This window comes from Accipiter gentilis, chromosome 30, assembly GCF_929443795.1.
Source record: "Accipiter gentilis chromosome 30, bAccGen1.1, whole genome shotgun sequence".
NCBI classification, from domain to species: domain Eukaryota; kingdom Metazoa; phylum Chordata; class Aves; order Accipitriformes; family Accipitridae; genus Astur; species Astur gentilis.
The window spans coordinates 12,197,448-12,221,559 of record NC_064909.1 but is presented as its reverse complement, the minus strand read 5'-3'; the positions used below and the strand labels follow the sequence as shown (position 1 = coordinate 12,221,559).

The following is a 24,112-nucleotide window of genomic DNA, read 5'->3' as shown; positions in this document are numbered from 1 at the left end:
GTTATAACTGAAAAAGCAGATAATTGTTCTAGCATATGAATTTTCATTATCTTAAAGCTTATCTCAGTATATTAACAGCACCTACTGCATCTTCTTACAAACCTGGCTTCCCGTATAAGCTTAGTCCAATCAGAGTTTCTCCCACACAGATTTTTATGCAATATCATTGTAGAGGAAATATGTGTAAGTTTTGACCAATATAGTGTCTTATCATGATCTGAAAATTATTCAACAAATCACAAGAGTATCAATGTTTATTAGCGCAAGTTTAGGATATATTATTTTGTTAAAAAAGTGAATAAACTGGGTAACAGAAAGTGTGTTTTCCTTGTCATAGGGAATGTTTCGTGTAATTGAAAATAGGCATAGGATTATCAACATATGTGCTCAAAGGCCACAAATAAAAATGATCTTGTGTAACAAATATGTGAAGTAGCTATTGATTTGTTAATGATAAAATTATTGGCTTTATATAGTTTGAAAATAAAACATTTTCATATGACAAGTTAAGCTATTGTTATTCTGATACTTCATTATGCAGTAGACAGTGGTGGTGGCTCCAGCTACAAGATGCAAATTCCATTGGCAATGTTCCAGCTGTCTGTATAAAGGTTAAAAATACATGTAATACTGTTCCTGGCACTTTTGGAAAGGTCTTCAAGTGAGGATTTCAGCAATATAAAGATTTTAAAAACTCTGCATAGAACTGCATCATTTTACAAATTCAGACATTTATTCACAAATTCACATTTAATGAACTTTATCAAACTATTGTATTCTGTTGGCATTTTCACTGGCATTCTGTGGTCCTTTGACCAGAAAACCATAAAATTATGATATTAACTAAAGTAACAGGCATCGGAGAAAATCAATAATAAGTATAGTTGCCTAGAGTACCCAGAAAGAGTATAAAGTTATTGTGATTTTAAACAGTTCAGACCCCAAACCATAAAATTCCTGCAGCATAGGCAGTAGGCAACCTTAGCATAAAAGAAGATAATCTAAATTGATTTTACCTTCCTGACTATATATCATCCTCCCTGGTCAAATACAGAATATGGAAGTAAAAATGAAATTAGTGGGACAATACTTTTGGTACACCACTGCATGCCACTTGATTTCACATTACATTGGTGTAGATGAGAATGGAATGTGACCTGCCATGATAATATCATTTGACTTAATCTATTATATTTGGGAAAAAATGAAATATACATATAGACTAGCCTAGGATGTAAAAGTAGTTGAGAGATCTGTGTACTGTAAAGGGAAAGTTTTAACAGAACACACATGCTACATGCTTATGTTAGAGCTATGTACCATCAGACAGCTTGATCATCCTCAACCTTTTTCTGATTTTTTGAATTAACATGTTCAGATTTACTGAGCAGAATAGAGGAGCTCTGTAACCCACTTACTCCTCTCTACCATGATGTATACTCCTGTGTGTATCCTGACAGAATCCCTTGACCAAAATGTTTAATCTCAAGTTGCAGTGAAACAGGTGCTCCAAGAGGCAGTCAGTTATTAGTGGTACAAAGTATCTTACTGCTTAGGAGACCTACCACAAATGGGTGTCCAAAATTCTTACTAATTTTAAATGTGAATGTTTACATCAATCCATTTGACAACTTAACTATGACACTCTCTTCAAAATCTTGAGAAATGGTACTGCTCTGTCACTGCAGTGCAGTGAAGAGAAACTAACATGACTCCTTAGAATGAAAAAAAATAAAATAAAGCTAATGTGTAGGCATGCAAAAACACCCTATATTTTCTATTATTATTAATTTTGCAGAGTGAAATTCATTACACGTTAAAATCCCATTGTACTTTGTGCATAGTAGAACATATTCTGCCCACCTTTCCTTAATCACATAGTGTACACTGCCAATGGAATTAAGTGACATACCAGTTCAACTGTCAAAGTCCACGATGTGATCAATATACTATGTAGGAAATGTGATGAACATAATGGTGAAGGGCATACAGTGAATGAATACCTTGTGCAGATCAGGAGATCAGGACACAGCATGTATCAGACGATAGGGCAGAACAGACTGATGTATCCTTCTTATCCTTCTTGCCCTTCCAATTTCCACTGCTGCAGTTACTCAAGAGAGTCCAACAGCTTTTCAAAAAAACTGATTGCAGAGCCAGTTTGTATCTAAAAAGGGAGTATTTTCCCTAATCCATTACACGGAATCTTCTAATTAAGGTTTCAATAACAACTCATACAAAATTTTTCCTCACACCTATTTAAAACCTACTTTTTTTGTAATATATAATCTTTTTGAATTATTCCATTTTCTGGAAACGTGCAAAGTTATTGGTCCAAATGTTTTTCCCTTGTGTGTATAAATCCCTAAGCTGAATTTACTTCATACTCATTGGCAGCACAAAATGCTTTGAAGTTAAAAATAATTTTTGTAAAAGGTCTGATTTAAACAATGATGTTTTGTTAGCTTAACTATTTGATTTAATTAAACTGTAAACCCCGCCCATTATGGATGTGGCATAAGAGTAATTAGAACACTGAAGCTTTTGTTAGCTGAGAAACTGGATCCAAGTATGCTGTTTCAACCTTATTTATGCTCTGGTCTATACTAATAAAGCTAACCATAACAGGAAAAATGTTTTCACTCCAATGTTTGCTATTGACCCCTTCATTGAAGAAGAGCCTGATTTATTAACTTCAACAGTTAAATTAGTATTTGGAGTTAACAAAGCTGATCTGGCCCAGAATGGATAACAGAGCCCTACCACAAATTATTTGGATAGCAGTTTACCGGCAGTGGTCATTTCTAGCACAGTGTCAGTGCTAAGCTGCTAAGAGCAGTCATGTTCTTAATTTTTTCAGCAACATATAAAAGAGGATGTCTAACCACAGCCAAATACCATTGGAAGTTTTCTAGTGAATGTCATGTGAAAGTATCTGTTATCTTCTGGCACTGCAATTCCCAGAAGACTATATATGCTACCATCTGCACAGTAATAACTAGAGGAAAGCACACTGCTATGTTTTGCTACAGTTAAGCCGTTCCCAGTACTAGAATGAACTCATTTAAGCTAACTGTTATCTCTCTGCTGCAGTGCAGGACAATGTAGACATATCTGTATTCCTTTTACTTTAATATATGTTACTTGGCAACATTTACAATATTCAACATTATGTGATTTAGAAAGCAAACATGGCGTTTTAACTTCTTAAAGGTCATCAGCTAAGTTGATTTTCCTTCTCAGGGTATTGTGAAACAACTTGACTGAGGTCTACTCCCTAACTCACATTTTTCACTTACTTTAATATAAAAGTCTGCATATGTTTGCAAATAAAATGGTATACTTTGTTCACATTAAACAGGTTTTACAATGGCAAGGCAGGAAGAGCTTTTTATGTATTGATCCATTACATATAGCAGAGCAGCAATGCCAAATCTCACAACTTCATAGTGATTTTCACGGTACCTGATGGTATTCTCAAATTCCATATTCATGGAACAGTGTTGCCACTTGAGAACCTATGATGTAATTTTTAATGAAGTATAAAACATTATGAAAGACATAGCAAATGAGTTTATTTTTTATATAGCAAATGCAATTATTTTGGGAGAGATCTGATGCATTTTTAAATACTGCAATGCTACTTGTAAGTATGTGATTTCACAGCAGTGGCTAATTGCCAAACTGAAATTACCAACTAGATCCCAATTTTCAGAAATGCTAGGAAATCTTATCTCTTATTGTCTTGAAAACTTTCAAGTAATCAACACCCTAAAAAATCAGGCATTTTTTAGTATGGCATCCAGGAAATTACACTCATAATTAAAGTCTGTTCTCTGAAATTTGGGTACTACCATATAAACCAGACTACAAGTAATTATAGATTTACAATAGTTTGATAAAGTTCAATAAATGTTATTTGTTATAGATCAAATTCATGCCTGAAGGGTACATCCATCATTTATGTTCTATTGTCTATACCTAAGCACATAAATTTCTGATCTGTGTACTAGATCCCTTCTTGAATAGCCAAGCACAATTCTAGAGGGTGGTGAGGCCTCCCACCACCAAGTACAAGTAGGCTAATGAGTCCTGCATCATTTTGGGTGTCATGCAAGCTGAAAGATGAAATTAGTTTGTTAGATGAGTCTGTAAACATTTTGTAATCAGCTAGTTAATTGGACAAGAAAAGAATAGCCTACTTGGAGAAAAGAGGTGGAAAATGTTGCTTTCTTGAAATACTTTGTCATATTGATTTGGTTTGAAGGCAGTAGGAACTACAAGGTTCAAGGTAAAACATTAGGATAGCTTCACTATCAAGGATAAACAGCTTAGTGGATTCATGTAATTATGCCTATAAGGTGAAGAGTCTGAAGAATTTGAAAGGGAGATAATAATAAGTAAAAGTTTCACACAGCTTAAAAAAATCATGCTCACAGTATGAGGGACTATGTCTTTTAAAGGGGGTATTCTGAGTAGGATTCATAGAGATGAAGAAGCTCTTTAATGATACTGTGATGAAAATGTATATAAATCAATGCATAAGCTGACAATACATCAGAAGGAATTTTTTTTTCTTATGCATCATAACTGTGCTGAGTTCTCGTGCTGATAGTATTTTAAAGGATGTTTGAAAGACTGTCCAAAATGGTCACAAAAATTATTTTAAGCAGAGAGACAATATCTTACAGTGACCTCCATTGTTTATGTTTATGTTTAGCACTAAAAGGTGGCTAGATTAACGCATGGATCCTGAATATTAAAAGAGTTTTCAGTCTAGTAGAGGAGGATATAAAAAGAAGCAATGGTTCAAAGATAAAATGAAACTATTTTAATGGGGAAATATGGACATACTTTGAACACCAAAGGTAATTAACTCCTGGACTAGAATAAAAAGGGTATTTTTTGTATTTTGATGTTCTTAAATCAAGACCAGCTTGTTCAGCCAAAGTTTAATGGGCTTTTTATAGATATTGTTATAAATTTGTTATTGATACATATGATATTGATGATAGATATGAAGTCAGACGAGATCATCTGATACAGAATAATATCATTTTGAACATCACTAGAAAAAAAAAATACCACAACACTTTTTTTGTTATTCCTCATTACTGTTCTAGACTGTAAAGATAGAAGATAATTAGTTTTTCTGTTTTCTTCTCTGAGTGAATACTTAAAAAAACTACCTCTTCTTAGATAACAGAAGGGTCTATTTATAATGATCTAGAAAATAAAAAAAATAATTAAATAAGACTATTAATTCTTTAAAAAAAAACCAACCTTTTTTGCATTTTGGACATTTTTCTTTTAAAACAAACAAAAAAGTGATTATGAGAGACTGTATACTGCTTTGCATCTCATGCAATTCTATGATACTTCATGTGATATTATAGGATATACCAATATAAAGGGAAGGACCATAATTTTCCACCATAAAAAAAATCAGAAATATCAAAGAAAGATCAGTAAGCCTTCACATACTCCATCAAAAATCAGATCATGAACTTGCAAAAATAAGATGCATAGATACCACACTTCTAATAACAAAACACAACTGTAATGTGGGTCTTTTTAAAGGTCATCACCACTGTAGTCTCTATTTCTCCCACATAAATGGGAAATGAAAAAAGCAGTCTAGACTCAAAAGCCTTCCATTGGGTAAGGCAGTGCCAAAGAACACCTTACTTAGTTTGGTCTTCCTTAATATTCCTGCTATCTCTGAGAATTATGTTACTTACTTAATAAGGAATTATGAAGTATGTGAGAATTGACACATCTTTTGATTTTCTTTTGTTTCTTTGGACAAGTCAAAAATAAGCTACATTCCACCACTGTGTAAATTAAGTAGTCACTGATGTATCTGTAGATACACTCACGTGTGAGATGGAATATTTGGATAGCATAGAGCAAACTTAGTTACATAATCATTTGTATACAAATTGTTTCTACAAACAAAAGAAATATCTAATTTTCTAATGTAACACATAAATTCATGCATTCAAATTTTATGCTTCATTATTAAACTGAAAATCTCACACCAAAAAGGAAACATCACATTGTTTTAATGACAAAAAAAATTGCTCTGAGTTGAGTAAATGGCACATAAAATTTGTCATACAGCTAATGACCTAAACAGCTGAAATGACTAGCTCTCCAAAAGGCACATGAAAAATATTTATATACTTTTTCATGAGCCTTTAGTCTTCAAGTGGTAGAGCTCTTCCCTGATAACCTAGTATAGTCTGTATATAGATGGCCTGTCATGTCTCTACAATTAGATAAAACCAGAACTGCTATAACTTAATCAGTTACAACCTGAAAATTATATTTTGAAAATCAAGTTTATTAATATGTAATCTTTAGGTAATCATATTTATCCTCCTAATTTACACAATATTTATGATACTCTACATGTCCTTGAAATAGGGAACAGGGACACTACACTATGAAAAAGTGGCCTAGCTGCTGGAGTTCATAAATTTTGTTCAGCTTTGGATGACTTCAAAGAATTGCCATGTAAGAAAAGCCTTACAGAGGGAATTTATCTGATTATGGCAGTAATAATTACCCAGCTGTTTATTGCAGATAGAGAAATAATTCATGTAGGCAATAGGCCGTGGTGGCAATGACACTCCGCATTTAGTAAATATGCAAACTGTTCACTTCTAATTAACCAAGCTAGAGGATGCCCTTATTAAATGTATAAACTAAAAGTGCCTTCCTGACAAGTGATGAATTGTTACATTGCACAAACTCTTGCCACAGAATTACTGGAGTGAACTTGGGGCTTAACTTCATTAAGAGATCTTGTGGGATAGTTAAATGAGGATGGACAGCATAACAAGACCTACCTGACAGTCAATGATATGTTAGAGCTTAATGAAACTGTACCTCTTCCCCTTTTCTACTTATTTTTACAGTGAAGATCCTACTTCAGACAAAATATAAGACACTGAAGTCTCTCTATATGAGACAATATGAAATGCTAAGACTAGTCAGTCTTTGTCTGCAGAAAATGTTTTATGAGCTGTCAGTAATTCTAACAGACCTATTTCAAAATAAAAAAACCTATCTAGACACTACAGTGCCTTCAAAGCTCACAGGTATAAAACTATTGTTATTCTACAATACTATGTTGTCACACCTGTTTTATTCTACCTTCACCAAAAGTAATCAGCTACACCACAGACTGTTTGGTCCAACGAGTGAATGCAAGGTTCTCAAATTTCTACATACTCAGATTAAAAAGTTTCCTTTGGATACAAGTGAAATAAAGCTTAATGTTTAACCTGTTACTCTTAATGGTATGTTTAGTGCTATACAAAAATACATGAGAAAATACAGCCTTCATATTTTTAAAGACTACAATCTAACCAGTTACTTATGTTACAATATTCAAGTTTATCTGCAAAACTTGATCTATATCACACTGAACTAGCTAAAAACATGGTAAGACTGCTTTCACCACTTGCTCAAGAGAGACATGAATAGAATAAGGCACATGAGGTATGTCTAGGTGAATCTGCATTGGAAATTCAATTTACTGTGTAATCGTAATGGTTCCTACCTTAATCTCACTGCATTCAGAAAATGCATTCCTACGGAGTTAAAACAGGGTATTGCATGCTCTGTAGCTTTAGCCAGTTCATTTCAATTTCATCAGCAAACGAAAAAGACAAAAGTCCATCTAAAATGTCTTGTTTTACAAAATGCATTATTAAAAGCCTATAGGTATATAAGCATACATGCTGTATAAAAGCATATATGTAAATGAAACTGTCTTAATACGTATAAAGGTAGGCAGAGAAGACCTAAAATTGGACTGACTTGTCAAAGAGGGTATTTTATGCTCAGAATCTCTGAAGAAAGCTGGATTTATGGACAACATATTTTAGAAGGAGCAACCATCACAAAATACATGACTGTAGAGAATATTTTAACCAGATGTTAGTCTCTTTAAGATGATCATTTTAAAGCTTTTCTCTGGTCTAACTCCCACTTAAGTTAATATGACCATCTTAATATTGTTTAATGGAAACTAGGTCAAATCACAGAGAAGAATCAAATAACTCATTTTTTATAGCCTACTCATCCTAGCATCAGGTTTGTAGCTATGGAAGTACTCTGGGATCCTCAGTGGATTACAGCTCTAAGTTTCCTACAAGATCTAGCAGTTATACCTAAAATCCTCTGGAAAAGGCATAGATGACTCAAATTTTGTGCCCTGCCACTCAGTATGAATATTTAAATAAAAGAAAGCATATTTGGCACTTGTCTCTATTTCTATGGCTCCCAAAGAAAGCTGACAGGATAAGTTTACATTCAGAAAATTCTAATTACAGGTAAATAAGTTAAAAGCATAATGTATTTCATAGAGATATCTTTGAAGACAAGGAAAAGAAGATGGGTTGAAGATAAATTAGTTAATTAAACATCAAGTGAAAGACAACATTACAAAAATGAGGTTTTTATTGTTGCAAGAATTCCAAGGAGCTGTCTGAAAGGCTTTGGCACTAATTGAAAATAGACTACAGAATCAATTGCTTCTGCAGTCAATGAGGAGGAACATTTTAATTGAATTATAAGACAATATATACATTCTTCTAAACACTTTGACACTTGAGAAAATGGCCAGCACCTGGACTTATCTTTATCATAAAGGAACAGACAGATGGAGGCTGAACAAGTTCTCCTCATATTATGGTGACAACAGATGATTTATGTCAAGCCCACTTCATGCAAAATAGCAATACCTCAAAAGTTTTAAGAAGCAAAGTACTTGTGATAAAAGTAAATAGACCTCAGTAATGCTCTAGTAATCAAGAATAAGCAAGATACTCTTATTTTTTTCAGTACTACATGCTCAGGCATATTTGCAGAAAAGCTAAACATTGGATTAGATCACCAGCAACATGTAACAGTACTGTATTCCATTGTTCATTAATATTATAAAAGTCAGACTGCACAAAGGATTTGTGAATAAACATATTGCCAAGGAAGTGATTTTTATCACTTTGCTTTATCTACTTCCCTGACATTTCTTGAAGACCAAAAAGCTTTAATGATAACTGTGATAGTAAATCTGCTCATAGAACAGATAGTCAAACTTGGATGAAAGTCACACTCTTTAGGGTCACTCCCAAGGCTTTTTCACTACTAAAGCCAACAACAATGGAAAGAAGATTTTGGTGTCAATCCTCCAAGTGTGTGAAATTCACGATTTATAATCATAACAGTGTTTACATACGCTATAGTGCTTGCTAAAGCTAGACTCATGTCTTAGTTTGCTACATTTAAGTCAGTGTTTATTCAATAGCCAAGAAAGCTATACTGCCTACCTTGATTATGTAACAACCCCAATGCCAGTACTTTGCCACTGCTTTGTTAGTTTTCTGATACTGCTATCTTACCAAGTTCTGTGCCTAGGGAAAAATTTAAATGGTGCTATTCATCAGTAAATGGAGCACTACATCCCAAAATCTTATCTCTAGCTGCACACCTGACATATAGTAAAGTTGCTTTACTGTAGTTTAAAGGCCAGTGTGTAGATAACCTTAGTCAAAGAACTACAAGTTAATCACACATTTGGGCAACTGACATCATCCATAAATTCTTCTGATATAATGGCACCAGCATGCTAATTTATGTGAAGTATTGTCCATTTGCTTATCATGGATTGGAAACTGTTTCACATAAAACAAAATTCTAATGCATCATATGGAGTTATAGCTTATGCTAATTGCTTTTGGCATATTTCCCCTTGTAACCATTTTGCCAGCTCTTAGAGATGTTAAATGCAGCTTTAAGAATGTTTCAAAACAAGGTATTTTCCCTTAAAATTAAATACACCAGTGTCGTGGTTTCAGCCCGGCCGGTAACAAAGGACCACACAGCCGCACGCTCACTCCTCCGCCCCCCTCCGGTGGGATGGGGAGGAGACGGAGGAGAGAAAAAGAAAAAGAAACTGGAACCTCGAGGGTTGAGATAAAGGCAGTTTACTGGGACAAACACAAAGAGATTACAACAACAACAGCGGCACTAATGAAAAAGTATACAAAAAGAGTGATGCACAGTGCAACTGCTCACCACCTGGGACCCGACGCTCCGCCACTTCGCCCACCGAAAACAGAGGCCACCCCCCAGCCCGCTCCCCATTTATATACTGAGCATGACGGCACATGGTATGGAATAGCTCCTTGGCTAGTCCAGGTCAGCTGCCCCGGCTATGCCCCCCACCCCCCAGGTTCCTGTAAAAATTAACTCTGTCCCAGCTGAACCCAGGACATTACCCACCCCTTATTCTATACCATCTACATCATGCCCAGATCTTACATTTTTTTTCCCAATCAACCACTACTACTTTCCTTGTCATATATATAAGTATATGGACTCCACCCCCCGACCTCGCACACACACACACATGGTGTTCCTTTAGCCTATGGGCTATCCCTCTAATGTGTCCATTGATTTTGGGGCTCTATCTGTTGTAACAGTTCTTCAGGATAAGAGAGAGATGGTGTGAGATGTTGGGTTGTTGTATGCTGCCTCTGGAACTTGTGGCTAGTACATTTGGTGCAACTCATGCCCTTGGTCTGCAGGTCGAAGATGTTGATCTTGAGGAAATTGGTGGGTGTCAGTTCAAGTTCTATCGCTGTTGTACTTGGCTCAGTTTCAAAAGTCCATCCTGTAGTCATTTGGATAATTCTCACAATAATACCCTTGATATGGCATATAGACACTATAGATACAATGACATGCATTGGCAGGTTATTTAGCAGTTAAATATCATACAGCCCAATTCACTGGCTATTCTCTCCCAAAATCAAATCTCCCTGAGGTACACATCGAACTTCCCCATCCTTCTACATCACCCACCAGGTGTACCCAGGTCCTTGAGCAAAAACAACCCCTTGAATGGGTTTGCCTCTGCTTGAGGGAGGACTAACCCAGACTGTCTTTCCTAACATACTCCTCATGCGCACTACAGGGACTTTATCCCCTTCTACAGTATGTGGAACTCTTGGTTGGGCGGGGCCAGCCCGATTGGCAGATCCTCTAGTATTAACTAACCAGGTGGCTTTTGTTAAATGTGTATCTTAATGCTTGAAAGTTCCACCCCCCATCGCTCTCAATGTAGTTTTCAGCAGTCCATTGTATCGTTCAATTTTTCCGGAGGCCGGTGCGTGATAAGGGATGTGATACACCCACTCAATGCCATGTTCTTTGGCTCAGGTGTCTACGAGGTTGTTTCGGAAGTGAGTCCCGTTGTCCAACTCGATTCTTTCTGGGGTGCCGTGTTGCCATAAAATTTTCTCTTCAAGGCCCAGGATAGTGTTCTGGGCAGTGGCATGGGACACAGGGTATGTTTCCAGCCATCCAGTGGTTGCTTCCACCATTGTAAGCACATGGCACTTGCCTTGGCATGTTCGTGGGAGTGTGATATAGTCAATCTGCCAGGCCTCCCACTGTTTATATTTCAGCCATCGCCCTCCATGCGACAGGGGTTTTTGCCGCTTGGCTTGCTTAATTGCAGCACGTTTCACATTCATAGATGACCTGTCCGATAGTGTCCATGGTCAAGTCCACCCCTCGATCTCGAGCCCATCTATATGTAGCATCTCTTCCCTGATGGCCTGAGGTATCGTGGGCCCACTGAGCCATAAATAGCTCACCCCTACGTTGCTAGTCCAGGTCCACCTGAGACACTTCAATCTTGGCGGCCTGATCCGCCTGCTGGTTGTTTTGATGTTCTTCAGTGGCTCGACTCTTGGGTACATGAGCATCTACGTGACGTACTTTTACTACTAGCTTCTCTATCTGAACAGCGATATCTTGCCACAGTGCGGCAGCCCAGATGGGTTTACCTCTGCGCTGCCAATTGCCCTTCTTCCATTGCTGTAGCCACCCCCATAGGGCATTTGACACCATCCATGAGTCAGTATAGAGATAGAGCACTGGCCACTTTTCTCTTTCAGCAATGTCTAACGCTAGCTGGGTGGCTTTCACCTCTGCAAACTGACTCGATTCACCTTCTCCTTCAGCAGTTTCTGCAACTAGTCGTGTAGGACTCCATACAGCAGCCTTCCACCTTCGATGTTTTCCCGCAATGCAACAGGACCCATCAGTGAACAGGGCATATTGCCTTTCATTTTCTGGCAGTTTATTATACAGCGGGGCTTCTTCAGCCCGTGTCACCTCTTCCTCTGGCGACATTTCAAAATCTTTGCCTTCTGGCCAGTCCGTGATCACTTCTAACATTCCTGGGCGACTGGGGTTTCCTATGCGAGCTCGCTGTGTGATCAGTGCGATCCACTTACTCCACGTGGCGTCAGTCGCGTGATGCGTAGAGGAAACTTTCCCTTTGAACATCCAGCCCAGTACTGGCAGTCGGGGTGCTAAGAAAAGCTGTGTTTCAGTACCAACCACTTCTGAGGCGGCTCAAACTCCTTCATATGCTGCCAAGATCTCTTTTTCAGTTGGAGTATAGCGAGCCTCAGATCCTCGACATCCCCGACTCCAAAACCCCAGAGGTCGGCCACAGGTCTCCCCAGGTGCTTTCTGCCAAAGGCTCCAGGTAGGGCCATTCTCCCCAGCTGCAGTGTAGAGCATATTTTTAATATCTTGTCCCGTCCGGACTGGCCCAAGAGCTACTGCGTGAACAATCTCCTGCTTAATCTGTTCAAAGACTTGTCATTGCTCAGGCCCCCATTTAAAATCATTCTTCTTCCGAGTAACTTGGTAGAGAGGGCTTACAATTTGACTGTAATTTGGAATATGCATTCTCCAAAAACCCACAACACCTAAGAAAGCCTGTGTTTCCTTTTTATTAGTCGGTGAGGACATAGCTGCTATTTTGTTGATGACGTCCACAGGGATCTGACGACGCCCATCTTGCCATTTTACTCCTAAGAACTGGATCTCCTGTGCAGGTCCCTTAACCTTACTTTCTTTTATGGCAAAACCAGCCTTCAAAAGGATTTGGATTATTTTCTTCCCTTTCTCAGAAACTTCTTCTGCCGTGTTGCCCCATACGATGATGCCATCAATATATTGCAGGTGCTCTGGAGCTTCACCTTTTTCTAGTGCAGCCTGGATTAGTCCATGACAAATGGTGGGCTGTGTTTCCACCCCTGGGGCAGTCAATTCCAGGTGTACTGGATGCCCCTCCAAGTGAAAGCAAACTGAGGCCTGCACTCCGCTGCCAAAGGAATGGAGAAAAATGCATTAGCAATGTCAATTGTGGCATACCACTTAGCTGCCTTTGATTCCAGTTCATATTGAAGCTCTAACATATCTGGCACAGCAGCGCTCAGCGGTGGCGTGACTTCATTCAGCCCACGATAATCTACTGTTAGTCGCCATTCCCCATTAGATTTCTGCACGGGCCATATGGGACTATTAAAGGGTAGTGAGTCTTGCTGATCACTCCTTGGCTCTCCAATTGGCAAATCAGCTTATGGATGGGGATCAGGGAGTCTCGATTGGTGCGATATTGTCGCCGGTGCACCGTCATGGTAGCAATTGGCACCTGTTGTTCTTCAACCTTCAGCAACCCCACAACCAAAGGGTCTTGGGAGAGACCCGGCAGGGTAGACAGCTGTTCAGTCTCCTCCATCTCCAATGCAGCTACACCAAAGGCCCACCGGTACCCCTTTGGGTCCTTGAAATACCCCCTCCTGAGATAATCTATACCAAGGATGCACGGGGCCTCTGGGCCAGTCGCAATGGGGTGTTTATGCCACTCATTCCCCGTTAGACTCATTTCAGCTTCCAATATGGTTAGCTCTTGGGATCCCCCTGTCACACCAGAGATACAGATGGGTTCTGCCCCTTTATAACTTGATGGCATTAGGGTACATTGTGCACCAGTGTCCACTAGAGCCTTATATTCCTGTGGGTCTGATGTGCCAGGCCATCGAATCCACACTGTCCAGTAGACTCGGTTGTCCCTCTCCTCCACCTGGCTGGAGGCAGGGCCCCTCTAATCCTGGTTAGAATATCCGTTACTCACTTTCTGCACACGTGAATCAGAAGTCCCTTCAAGGGGATCAGAAATGAGATCAGCCCATCTACTGCGTCTGGGGGACTGCTCACGGGAAACTGGAGCAGCAGTTTTCCAAGAAGAATTCTCTTTTCTGGTTGCTTTTTCTCGCAACTCCTGTACCCGTGCATCCAAGACTGAGGTAGGTTTTCCATCCCACTTCCTCATGTCCTCTCCATGGTCACGCAGGTAAAACCACAGGTTAGCCCATTGAGTGTACTTTCTCTCTCCTCTCTCTTGGGCAGAGGAACGCTTACTCCCAATAACTGCGATGCGGGCCTGTACAGGTGAGGAGGAGGACAGATCCACTTTGAATTGCTGGAACTCTCGGGACAGCTCCTCTACAGCTGAGACACAGGCCCGTAGGGAGGAAGAGAGATTTCCTTCGTATTGTTGGAGTTGGACAGCCAATTCATCCACCGTTTGTCCATAGCCTTCTCTCCAGGTCATTACTGCCAATGAGTTGGCATAGGTTGGTGGTGCACTTCGTAGAAACTTCCACCACATGGGTTGTGTGCATTGGACTTCATCTGGATCTGTGGGTGACTGCGCATTTTCTGGATCATTATAAATCACCTCCAGCACGGCTAATTCTCTCAGGTACTGGATACCTCTCTCCATGGTGGTCCACTTGCCTTGGTGACATGTAACTTCATCCCTGAAGGGGTATCTTTCCTTTACACCTAACAGAAGTCGCCTCCAGAGGCTGAGGACTTGTGTTTTTCTGCCAATCGCCTTGTCAATGCCCCCTTCCCTAGACAGAGATCCCAACTGCTTGGCTTCCTTACCCTCTAATTCCACACTACTAGCCCCGCTATCCCAGCATCGGAGCAGCCAGGTAACAATGTGCTCACCTGGGTGGCGGCTAAAATCTTTTCGCATGTCACGCAACTCACTCATGGATAGAGATCGGGTAATTATTTCAGGTTCTGCCTCTACCTCCTGTTCTCGCGATGACCCTGGTTCATCTTCATCTCTCACTAAGCAAACTGATTTCTTTGTGTGTTTGTTTTTCTGTACCGGGGCGACTGATACTGGCACAGGTTGGTTCTCTGGTTTAGCTGAAGTGTCTGTCACCAGGGTAGGGGTAGTCACGGTACCTGTTGTTGGGGTAGGGGCAGCCACGGTGCTTGTTGTCGGGGTAGGGGCAGCCACGGTGTCTGGTGTCGGGGTTGGGGTAGCCACGGTGCCTGTTGTTCTGTTTTCCATCTTTTTTCCCTGAGGGTGCTGCCTAGTATCAAGCAGTGTTTGGTAGATACTGGCCAGGGCCCAGCACAATGTAGTGAGTTGTGTGTCTCTGGGATAGCCACAGCATTTTTCTTTCAAATATTCTATCACTTCATGAGGGTTCTGTAGTTGTTCGGGAGTGAACTTCCAAGTCACCGGCGGTGAGAAGTTCTCTAGATACCTGCCCACATCCTCCCACATGCCGTGCCACCCATGAGTATCCAGCTTTGGGGGAGATCTCTGAGTGGTACTCTTAAAGAGCCTTTTTGTAGCCCTAAAGAAGACCTGAAACATATTCAGGAGGCATAGCATTAACTGCACACTGGCTTGCGCATCCCAAGGATATTCAAAATTCTCAAAGGCTGTTGTAATTAGTCAGAAGGAGAAAAGGGAGGTCAACGGACGGGGGGAGGTATCCCCCCCTAATTTCCCCATGGATTGGGTGTAATTACCAATAAAATCCGACAGAAGGCGCCCAAAGTATGGAAATGTTATCACTGCCTCATACAGATACCAGCTTAACCTCATGACCAGTGATGTAATCATTTCATAAGTCGACATTGCCCAGTACAGCAAAATGACAATCCCAATCACTCTCCCAGAGATGAGATACGCAACTACAGGCAATATATAGAGCATATAAGAGCTTACAAAACGCCACCATGTAAACAAACGAAACAACATTGTGACTAACATCATAAGAAATGCGTTCGGCAAATTTGTTTCAACACGCTCTGGCCAGATCTGTCGTTATCTCAACCCTTCGTGCCCCACGTTGGGCGCCAAAAAGGACTGTCGTAGTTTCAGCCCAGCCGGTAACAAAGGACCACGCAGCCGCTCGCTCACTCCTCCGCCCCCCTCCGGTGGGATGGGGAGGAGACGGAGGAGAGAAAAGGAAAAAGAAATTGGAACCTCGAGGGTTGAGATAAAGGCAGTTTACTGGGACAAACACAAAGAGATTACAACAACAACAACGGCACTAATGAAAAAGTATACAAAAAGAGTGATGCACAGTGCAACTGCTCACCACCCGGGACCCGACGCTCCGCCACTTCGCCCACCAAAAACAGAGACCACCCCCCGGCCCGCTCCCCATTTATATACTGAGCATGATGTCACATGGTATGGAATAGCTCCTTGGCTAGTCCAGGTCAGCTGCCCCGGCTATGTCCCCCACCTCCCAGGTTCCTGTAAAAATTAACTCTATCCCAGCTGAACCCAGGACAACCAGCATCACTGAGAAGTAATGGAATTTATTTTAATGCATGCATTTATATATGCAACCACCCAACTGATCCATATTCAGATAGAATACAGTATGCATTGGTATTTATTTAAATACAAATGGATGTTATAGATTAAGATTACTAAAATCTAAATAGCAAAATTTTGTAAAATAAATATTTAAGAACAGATTTTCTCCTTTGTTGGTTTAGAACTTCCTAAATCTTGTAGGAAAAAGAGAATTCAGGACTAATAAACTCATTTCACCATTACATTGAGGCTAAACTGTACAAATGTCAATAAAAATCTGAATATGTCCTTATGTAGACAGAGTTCAGAGTTCAAATTCATTCTTTTGCCATCTGTCAAAGGACTCTTCGAATCACTTCTCAACTTAACTACTAGGGAAACTACTGAGGACACCAGCAGCCATAAACCTATTGGTTTGGTAGCAGTGGGAAGTAATGGGAATGCTGGAGGAAACCCCACACGCTTCTCAGCCAGTCTAGAAGCTAAAGCCGACAGTTCTCTTCAGTTCATACAAAAACAGTGCCTTAAGTTAGGATAAGCAGTCTGTTAAGTGAGTGGAGACTCACACATAATATGACTATTATTATTTAATTATATTTTAGGTCAATTTCTGTTAAATCAATTTCTGTTAAACTTAATTACATCCCTCTATGGCTTTAAACTGGGGCAGCTTCTATTAAGTTTACTTTCTCCTGGGGTTTTCACAGTAAAGACAAATGATAAAGGTCTGGCTACTAAATGAGGGCAGCTATTAAATAAGGACGGCTTGTATTAAAGCTGAATGGTAAAGACGTAGCTACTGGTTGAGAAAACCCTTTAGTAAGAATAGTGTCTTGTACTTAAAAAAAAATAGGGTGAAGATAGAGAGAGAAGGAAACAAACTTTGTTCAATAACTCTTATAAGATAGTCTTACAAGAAACTAACAGAATGTCCAAAGTTTCATGGCAACTTCCTCTGAAGTTTCTCTTAGAAAGAAGTGAGTGTTGATACAGGCTCCTCCTTAATGAAAGAGGAGAAAATTAAGCACAACTCCTGGTTCTGGAGACCATGAAGTAAAAACGTATCATCTCAGAAGGACTTGCAATGTGATTTCAGGTACTTGTTAATAAAAAAATTCTGTCAGCATTATTCTAGAAGATAAGACTGAGAACCATAAATTGTAGTTCAGTTTAGAATTACATCATAATTCCAGAAAGAATACTGTTTAAACAAACTTTTGAAATTATAAACTTCTAGTGTGTATTCTGTTGGTTTTTTGTTGTGGGTTTTTTTTGGGGGGAATGGGGCAGGCAAGGGGAGGTGTTATACCACTCTGGAGTTCTTAAAATCAATATCTGTTTTACTGTGGTTCTACTGCTATTTGTGGAGAAACTTGGTTCTTTACTAGCACTGACACTGTAATAATGCATATATTCTGATGAATACAGCTATAAGACAAATAAGAAAAAATGCATTACTTCATGTATCATGTTGTGTTGTTTTGTGGCATTCTAGAGATATGAAATACTCAAAGCCAGCTTAATCTGAGTGCACAAGTATATTAGTGGCTCTGACCGCCAACACGTAAATTTCCATAATGCTGATGCTTGAATAAAACCCAGCCATTTCATAAATGCACTCTTTCAATTTCAGACAATTCCTGGTGTGTTTTACAATGAACAATTGCAATAATTGTATATATGCAAAAGAGTTTATGAATAATGAGGGTATACTCTTCCACATTTGATGTGATGACTGATAAAAATATGCAGAGAATCTCTCTTCCACCTTGTTCAGTATTCCTCGTAAGAAACACAGTGGGCCACCTTGGGGCCAAAGTAGTTGGCAGCAACTTAGCCCAATGACAGGAAAAATCTGTTTGGCTGAGGGCCTACACCTGATCTTCACTAAACATCTGTTAGATTTCATAAGAAGAATGTTGAAGATAATATACATATTAGTTTTCAAATGTACCCCAGTAAAGAGATTACTGCAGTGATTCTTGATTGCACATGAGCACTGATGCATTTTGAGAAGTGAAATGATACAATCCATTTGACCAAATTAGCTCAAAAATTCATTTTTAACTTTTTCTTAATCCAAAAGATGGATTTTTTAACCTGAAGGACATATATTTCTGTGAACTCTGGAAGACAGAACTCAAATTAGCAGAAAATCAATATACCAGTTGCCAGGTAAGAGCTCACACAGAACAACTTTAACAAATTTTGATGTACCTGAAGTCATACTGCTCACCTTACCTGTTAAAAAAAAAAAAAGCACAATAGTATTTCTTGATTAAAATACCTACCCAATGCATAGGCTTTATGGTTTTTAATGGCCTGGAACAGATACTAGGGAATTTGATGAACATGTCAAAGTACTGAAAAACAAATATTTTTGTAGTCCTCCGAAGTTAGATGTACCCAGTAGACATCTATTGTGGGTATGGGGAAATAAAATACAAAGCTCCAATCAATCTGTGTTCAGTACAGCAGGAATACCACTTGCTATCTTGTTTTGTTCACACACATCAAATGTCAACATAACTGACAAGTTATGAGCCTTGTTCCAGGTTTAGGCAGGGAATGGAGAAGAGTGATAGAACTATTAGGAACAGAGAAGCAGGTTGTGTTTCTGCAGTTCATCCAGTTGTACTCATTTTAAACCAGAAAAGTTATGGCTTCATTTACTTTCCAAGATTTGGTCTAGACTTCCTAGAATTCTACCTTTTCCAGACGATAATATATTTCAAGGACTTTAGAAAAAGAAGGTATAGTTGAAAAGATGACAGATTTTTTTAAGTCTGGTTTTGCTCAGCTATGATCTAGCTTTCTGCATAGAATACATTTAAATGAATAGTAACGAGAGATTAGAGGTAGACGGTTGTCAGCATCCTCCCTTATATGCAATAACGTAATGCACGAGTTATAATGCTATGACAAAGAGGATGTAGCATCAGCTATAACTGTGGAAAAATAATATGAATTAATAAGCAGCATCCAAAGAAGTTGGATAATTCTTTTTTTCATATGTAACTTGCATATGCTGTTTTTTGTAACAGTCTTCTGGCTGAATTGTCTTTGCCATGTGATCTAGACAAGAATTCAAGAAATACTTTTTCACAAGATTCCCTTATATTTCTACACTTCAGAAAGCAAAGATTTGTCTCAGGCTCTCTGAACAGCAAAACTGGGATGGATTTCATCCAACACCTTTCACTTACAATGAGAAAGTAATGAACATGATCATGTCTGTTTCCACAGTTATCTGAAGAAATAGTCATGGATCAGGACATCAGATGTGCTAGAGGGAAATAACTGGCTCTACTTTAGAGACCTTTTAACTTAAGTACAGGAAAAGACAAGGGATGGGTAGGCGAAATACAGTAGGAACATACAGCAACAACAGTTCTAGCCAGAAATCTAATAGGAGAATGAATCTCTTCTGTAACTATGAGAAGAATCTGCTTCACTATATCCACACCAGTATCTTTCACAATTAATATTCAATGTATGGCTCATGCATGTAACTTAGATCCAAATCTGTACTTTCGTTCATTGTCAATAATCAATTTTCAAAAACAAATTATGATTTATTTTTTTTAGCTTGTGTATACTGGGGGAAAAAAAATCTAGTTCAACAAACTGTATTTGAAGCATAATAATCTGAGTTCTGAGCATAGGTGAAGAGCCAAATTCAGTTTTATTAAAGTGGTATAAACCCAGAGTATGTCTAATTAATTTAAAGAAATTATTCTGAATTCATAACAGCATAAATGAGAACAGAATGTGGCGCAACATGCACAGACTTAGGATAAAGAGAATGATGACATATATATATATATTTGATAATGGAGGGGAACCTATACTCAAAGAAATAGTTTAATTAGTGTCATAAACTTTTTACAGATAAAAGAAGAGGAAATGAATGCTTTACCACATGGAGTATTTATCTTTACCTGACAATCTCGTTATTCACAGAAATGGCTTCCAGGTATTTCTTCAGTGCATAATAATTATGGATATATTTCCGAACATAATAGCCTCGCCATCTTTTCTGAATCTAGAGGAAATAAATATTTGCTTAGTATATTTCAAATAAAAAGTTTGTATGCATATCAAATATCTGTTGTATTTCCCAAATAATATGGTTTCCTTAAAAGTGATATCAAGTAGAAGCACCAATATGTTTCAATGAAGAAAATGAGGGTAGGATGTAACATATTGTAGTTAAATGGTAATATAAATTCACTATTAAATGCCAACATTAAAAAAAAAAAATCAAGTTTTAAAACACTGTTTATATTGGGGTATGACTATGAAAAGAAGTGCCTGCTAGTGCCAGTGGCATTGCTCTAAGAATGGTAAAAAAGCAGACAATGGTAGTGGTGTCTTTCCTCAGGTACAACATGCATTCCCTACTGAGTCACCACCTCACCAATATCTTCTGCTACACCCTCACCTTTGTGCTCTGGATACAATCTAATCTGAATAGGAGCCTTCCCAGTAACTCACTGAATCAGGCTTTCTGGAAACATCATTTACAAATTGCAGTTCTTTCATCTCCATTGTAAGATGATGCATATCTATTTGTTGCACATTGATTATAATCTTCTCACAAAATACTATTCCTCCTGCATAACAGATAAAACTTAAACTGGAAAAGGAAACCTCTTTATATGTAGCTAGTCCTAAAGTTGCATTAAGAATAGAAATTAGGTAGCGTCTTCTACCAGAACAGATTCATATTTTGGTGCATTTTAAAAACCATCAGTTGAAAAAAAAACAGGAAAAAACAAATGGGGGGGGGGGGGGGGGAAGGCTTAGTCTAGCCCAACTTTCCCCAAGAATTTATTTCAAAAACACAGTTTAAACCTCCTCTGATATTTAAAAATTCTAATCATGATGTTTCTGCAGTGATTACAGGTTTACTGGCTACCAGTTTTGTGGGAAGGGAAAGTAAGTAATAATTAGGTAACAAATTATCAGTACATCCATTTGGTTAGCCATATTTATCCCTATGTACAGGTGGAAGATGTAACTTGCTCTATTCAGTCATGCTGAGGGCTGCTCTCACTCATTTTCTTTCTTGTAAGAGGTCACTGTATGCTAGATCAATACATCTGAAAGATAGATTAATGATCTTTTCCTCTGTTCTCAGTGTCTAGTCCCTCCTTCTTTACATTATTCCATCCTCAAACTTATTTATCTTCTTGCAAAATATTTTTACTTCCTTCCTTGCATTTTGTCTCCTTTTTGTCTCAATACATTTCTAAATTCATCTTTGAATTTCTATCTTCCAGCCTGCATTACCTTCACTCTTAGTCAACTTGCATCTCTTTGACCTTTACAGCTTTGAAATCTTGAGAGACATAACAGATGAAAGGCAGAATATACATTAAAAAAGCAAGATTGAGGTCTTATGATCCAGAAGCAACTCCAAGGTGAGAAGCTACTCCCCTTCATTAAGTGCGAATGTTGTAATTTGCCAGAAGCTCTCCTTTTCCTGTGGGCCTCTGGCTACCAGACTTTTCAAGAACTTAAACTCTTCAGTGTATCTACAGGGAACGCTGGGGTTTTTTTTCCTTTACACCAACTCTTCTCTTTCCTGAACCAAGGGATGACTTAGTAAGTGGAGTGTGATCCCTGTGTTTATAGTGGTAGTTTTTTCCTTATCCTATCTCTTATTCCAAAGAAACATGTAAAAAAAGGAAAAAAGAGTGTCAAGTTTTGTTGTGTTTGATTCAGGAAGAAGGCAAAGAAAAAAAAGCTGCTTGTTGCCCACATTATCAATCAACCTTTGCACTCAGTGACTTCAGAGTCTGTATCATCAAGTCTTGGGAGAGCTTTTCAGTAATAGGTAAAATTCTTCCTACTCTTTCCAGTTCCACTGCAGTCCAATTCTGTACCACTGCAATAACTGACAAAAGATATTGCAATTTTTCCATCTCCTGCCATTTCCTAAGCAGAAAATAATAACACACTGGAGCCATCTACAAGAAGACTAACTAAGACAGGGTTGCATATTTTCATACTTCGGTACCATTTTGCAATCACAAAAGCCAAAACACTATTCTTTAAAGTAAATACTAGCAATCAGTCTCAACTGATGGCACCTTGTGGTACAGTTGTTATTATCTCTTTACGTGAGATTTAACAAGAGAATAAGTATCACAGGAAAGCTTTCAATAAGTCTTTGAGTGATGTGTCACCAATAAAATAAAATGATGCACTAAAGCTATTAAGAATAAGAAGATAATAACTTTTAGTGTGTAGTTTAGTTTAGTACACTTTTCTATTTCCCTTTTGTACATCATCATGTATTTTCCTTTCTTCTCAAATAAGACTCAAAACTAAGTTAAAAAGTTGGTATTTTCTTTTACCTATGTGGTGGTGTTTGTTTGGGTTTTTTTTAAATAAAAAGGGCTTGGACCTCTAGACATTGTTATAATATGAATAAATAATAGTTATGTGAGCAGCTGAACTTGGGAGCAAGAAAGGTTAAGCACTAGACATGCTTCTTTGCACTGGGTGATAGTAAATTTCATACTCTTTGCAACTCCACTTTCTCATACACAAGCTTATTAGGTTAAAAGGGGATAGAGAAAGAGCAAAGAATAAGTATGCCTTCAGAGATCTGGGATTAAGAAAAATCCTTTGCATGTGAATCAGGACCTTAGCTTTGTTTTTCTGTTTGGCTTCAAAATTTCTCAACAAGAGCAACTTGGCTCCCATACAGCTGTGTGCTCATTAATGCAGGATTATTGTCCCTTTGAAACTCTTTCTGATAGTCTTCACCTCACAGTTATATACAGAACTGGATGTTTCTGGGTTAAAGGATCAAAACTCAAACTGAAAGACAAAAGACTCAAATTGTAAAAAGCTATAATTATCTCCAATGGGCTCAGTGTACCAATTAAATGCTGCATTCTACTTTTATTTACACCACTTTCTGTTCAGAATGACCTCACTGATTGCGATTGAATGAAACATAAGTAAGAAAAACTGCATTATGTCTCAAATTATTTTGTGCTAGATTTCTGTTTCCTTAATACTGTATGTCAGAGATCAAAAAACTGAATACTAATCTTTTTGGAAAAGAATGTTTTACACAAAGTTTCTGATGATTTTCATATTCTCAATGTGAAAGTTCTAAATGTTTGTTTCTGTAAGGAAGTATAATGTGTTATATTTCTTTTTAATTCCAAGGTGAATGTTTAAAAAATTCTTGAAAAAAAAAGACAAGTGTGTATGTCCTTCAAAGTAATTAGCAAGTTTCAACAGTGATTGGTACCAAACAATTATTGTCATTGATCAGCACTGAACAGATAATTTTAAACAAAGTCATTGTGTGCTCAGCAGATTACAGCTTGTTAACGGGCAAGTTCTAAATGACCTCTTAAGCTAGTCAAATCAATGATGCATATTCCTCATTAAGTAACATCAAAATGTAAGTGGTCTTATAAATAATGTTTATTTTAAGCACTAAAACAAATGGCAAAACCTTGATATATCAAAAGCCATCTGCTCATGGAAATATTTTTTTTTCCATAGGATTACTTTGGTTGCTCAATATTTATAGCAACCTTAAATCTTTTAAGGGAG

General features: G+C 38.2%; 1 protein-coding gene across 1 annotated transcript in view; it reads right to left on the bottom strand.

Moving 5' to 3' along the window:
* The window catches only part of SPATA17 (spermatogenesis associated 17), a 99,039-nt gene that overhangs the window by 58,128 nt on the left and 16,799 nt on the right, over positions 1 to 24,112 (bottom strand). The window contains exon 5 of the mRNA XM_049833531.1: positions 20,467 to 20,570. Coding sequence (XP_049689488.1) covers positions 20,467 to 20,570 — 104 coding nt within the window. The remainder of the gene's footprint in view (positions 1 to 20,466; positions 20,571 to 24,112) is intronic.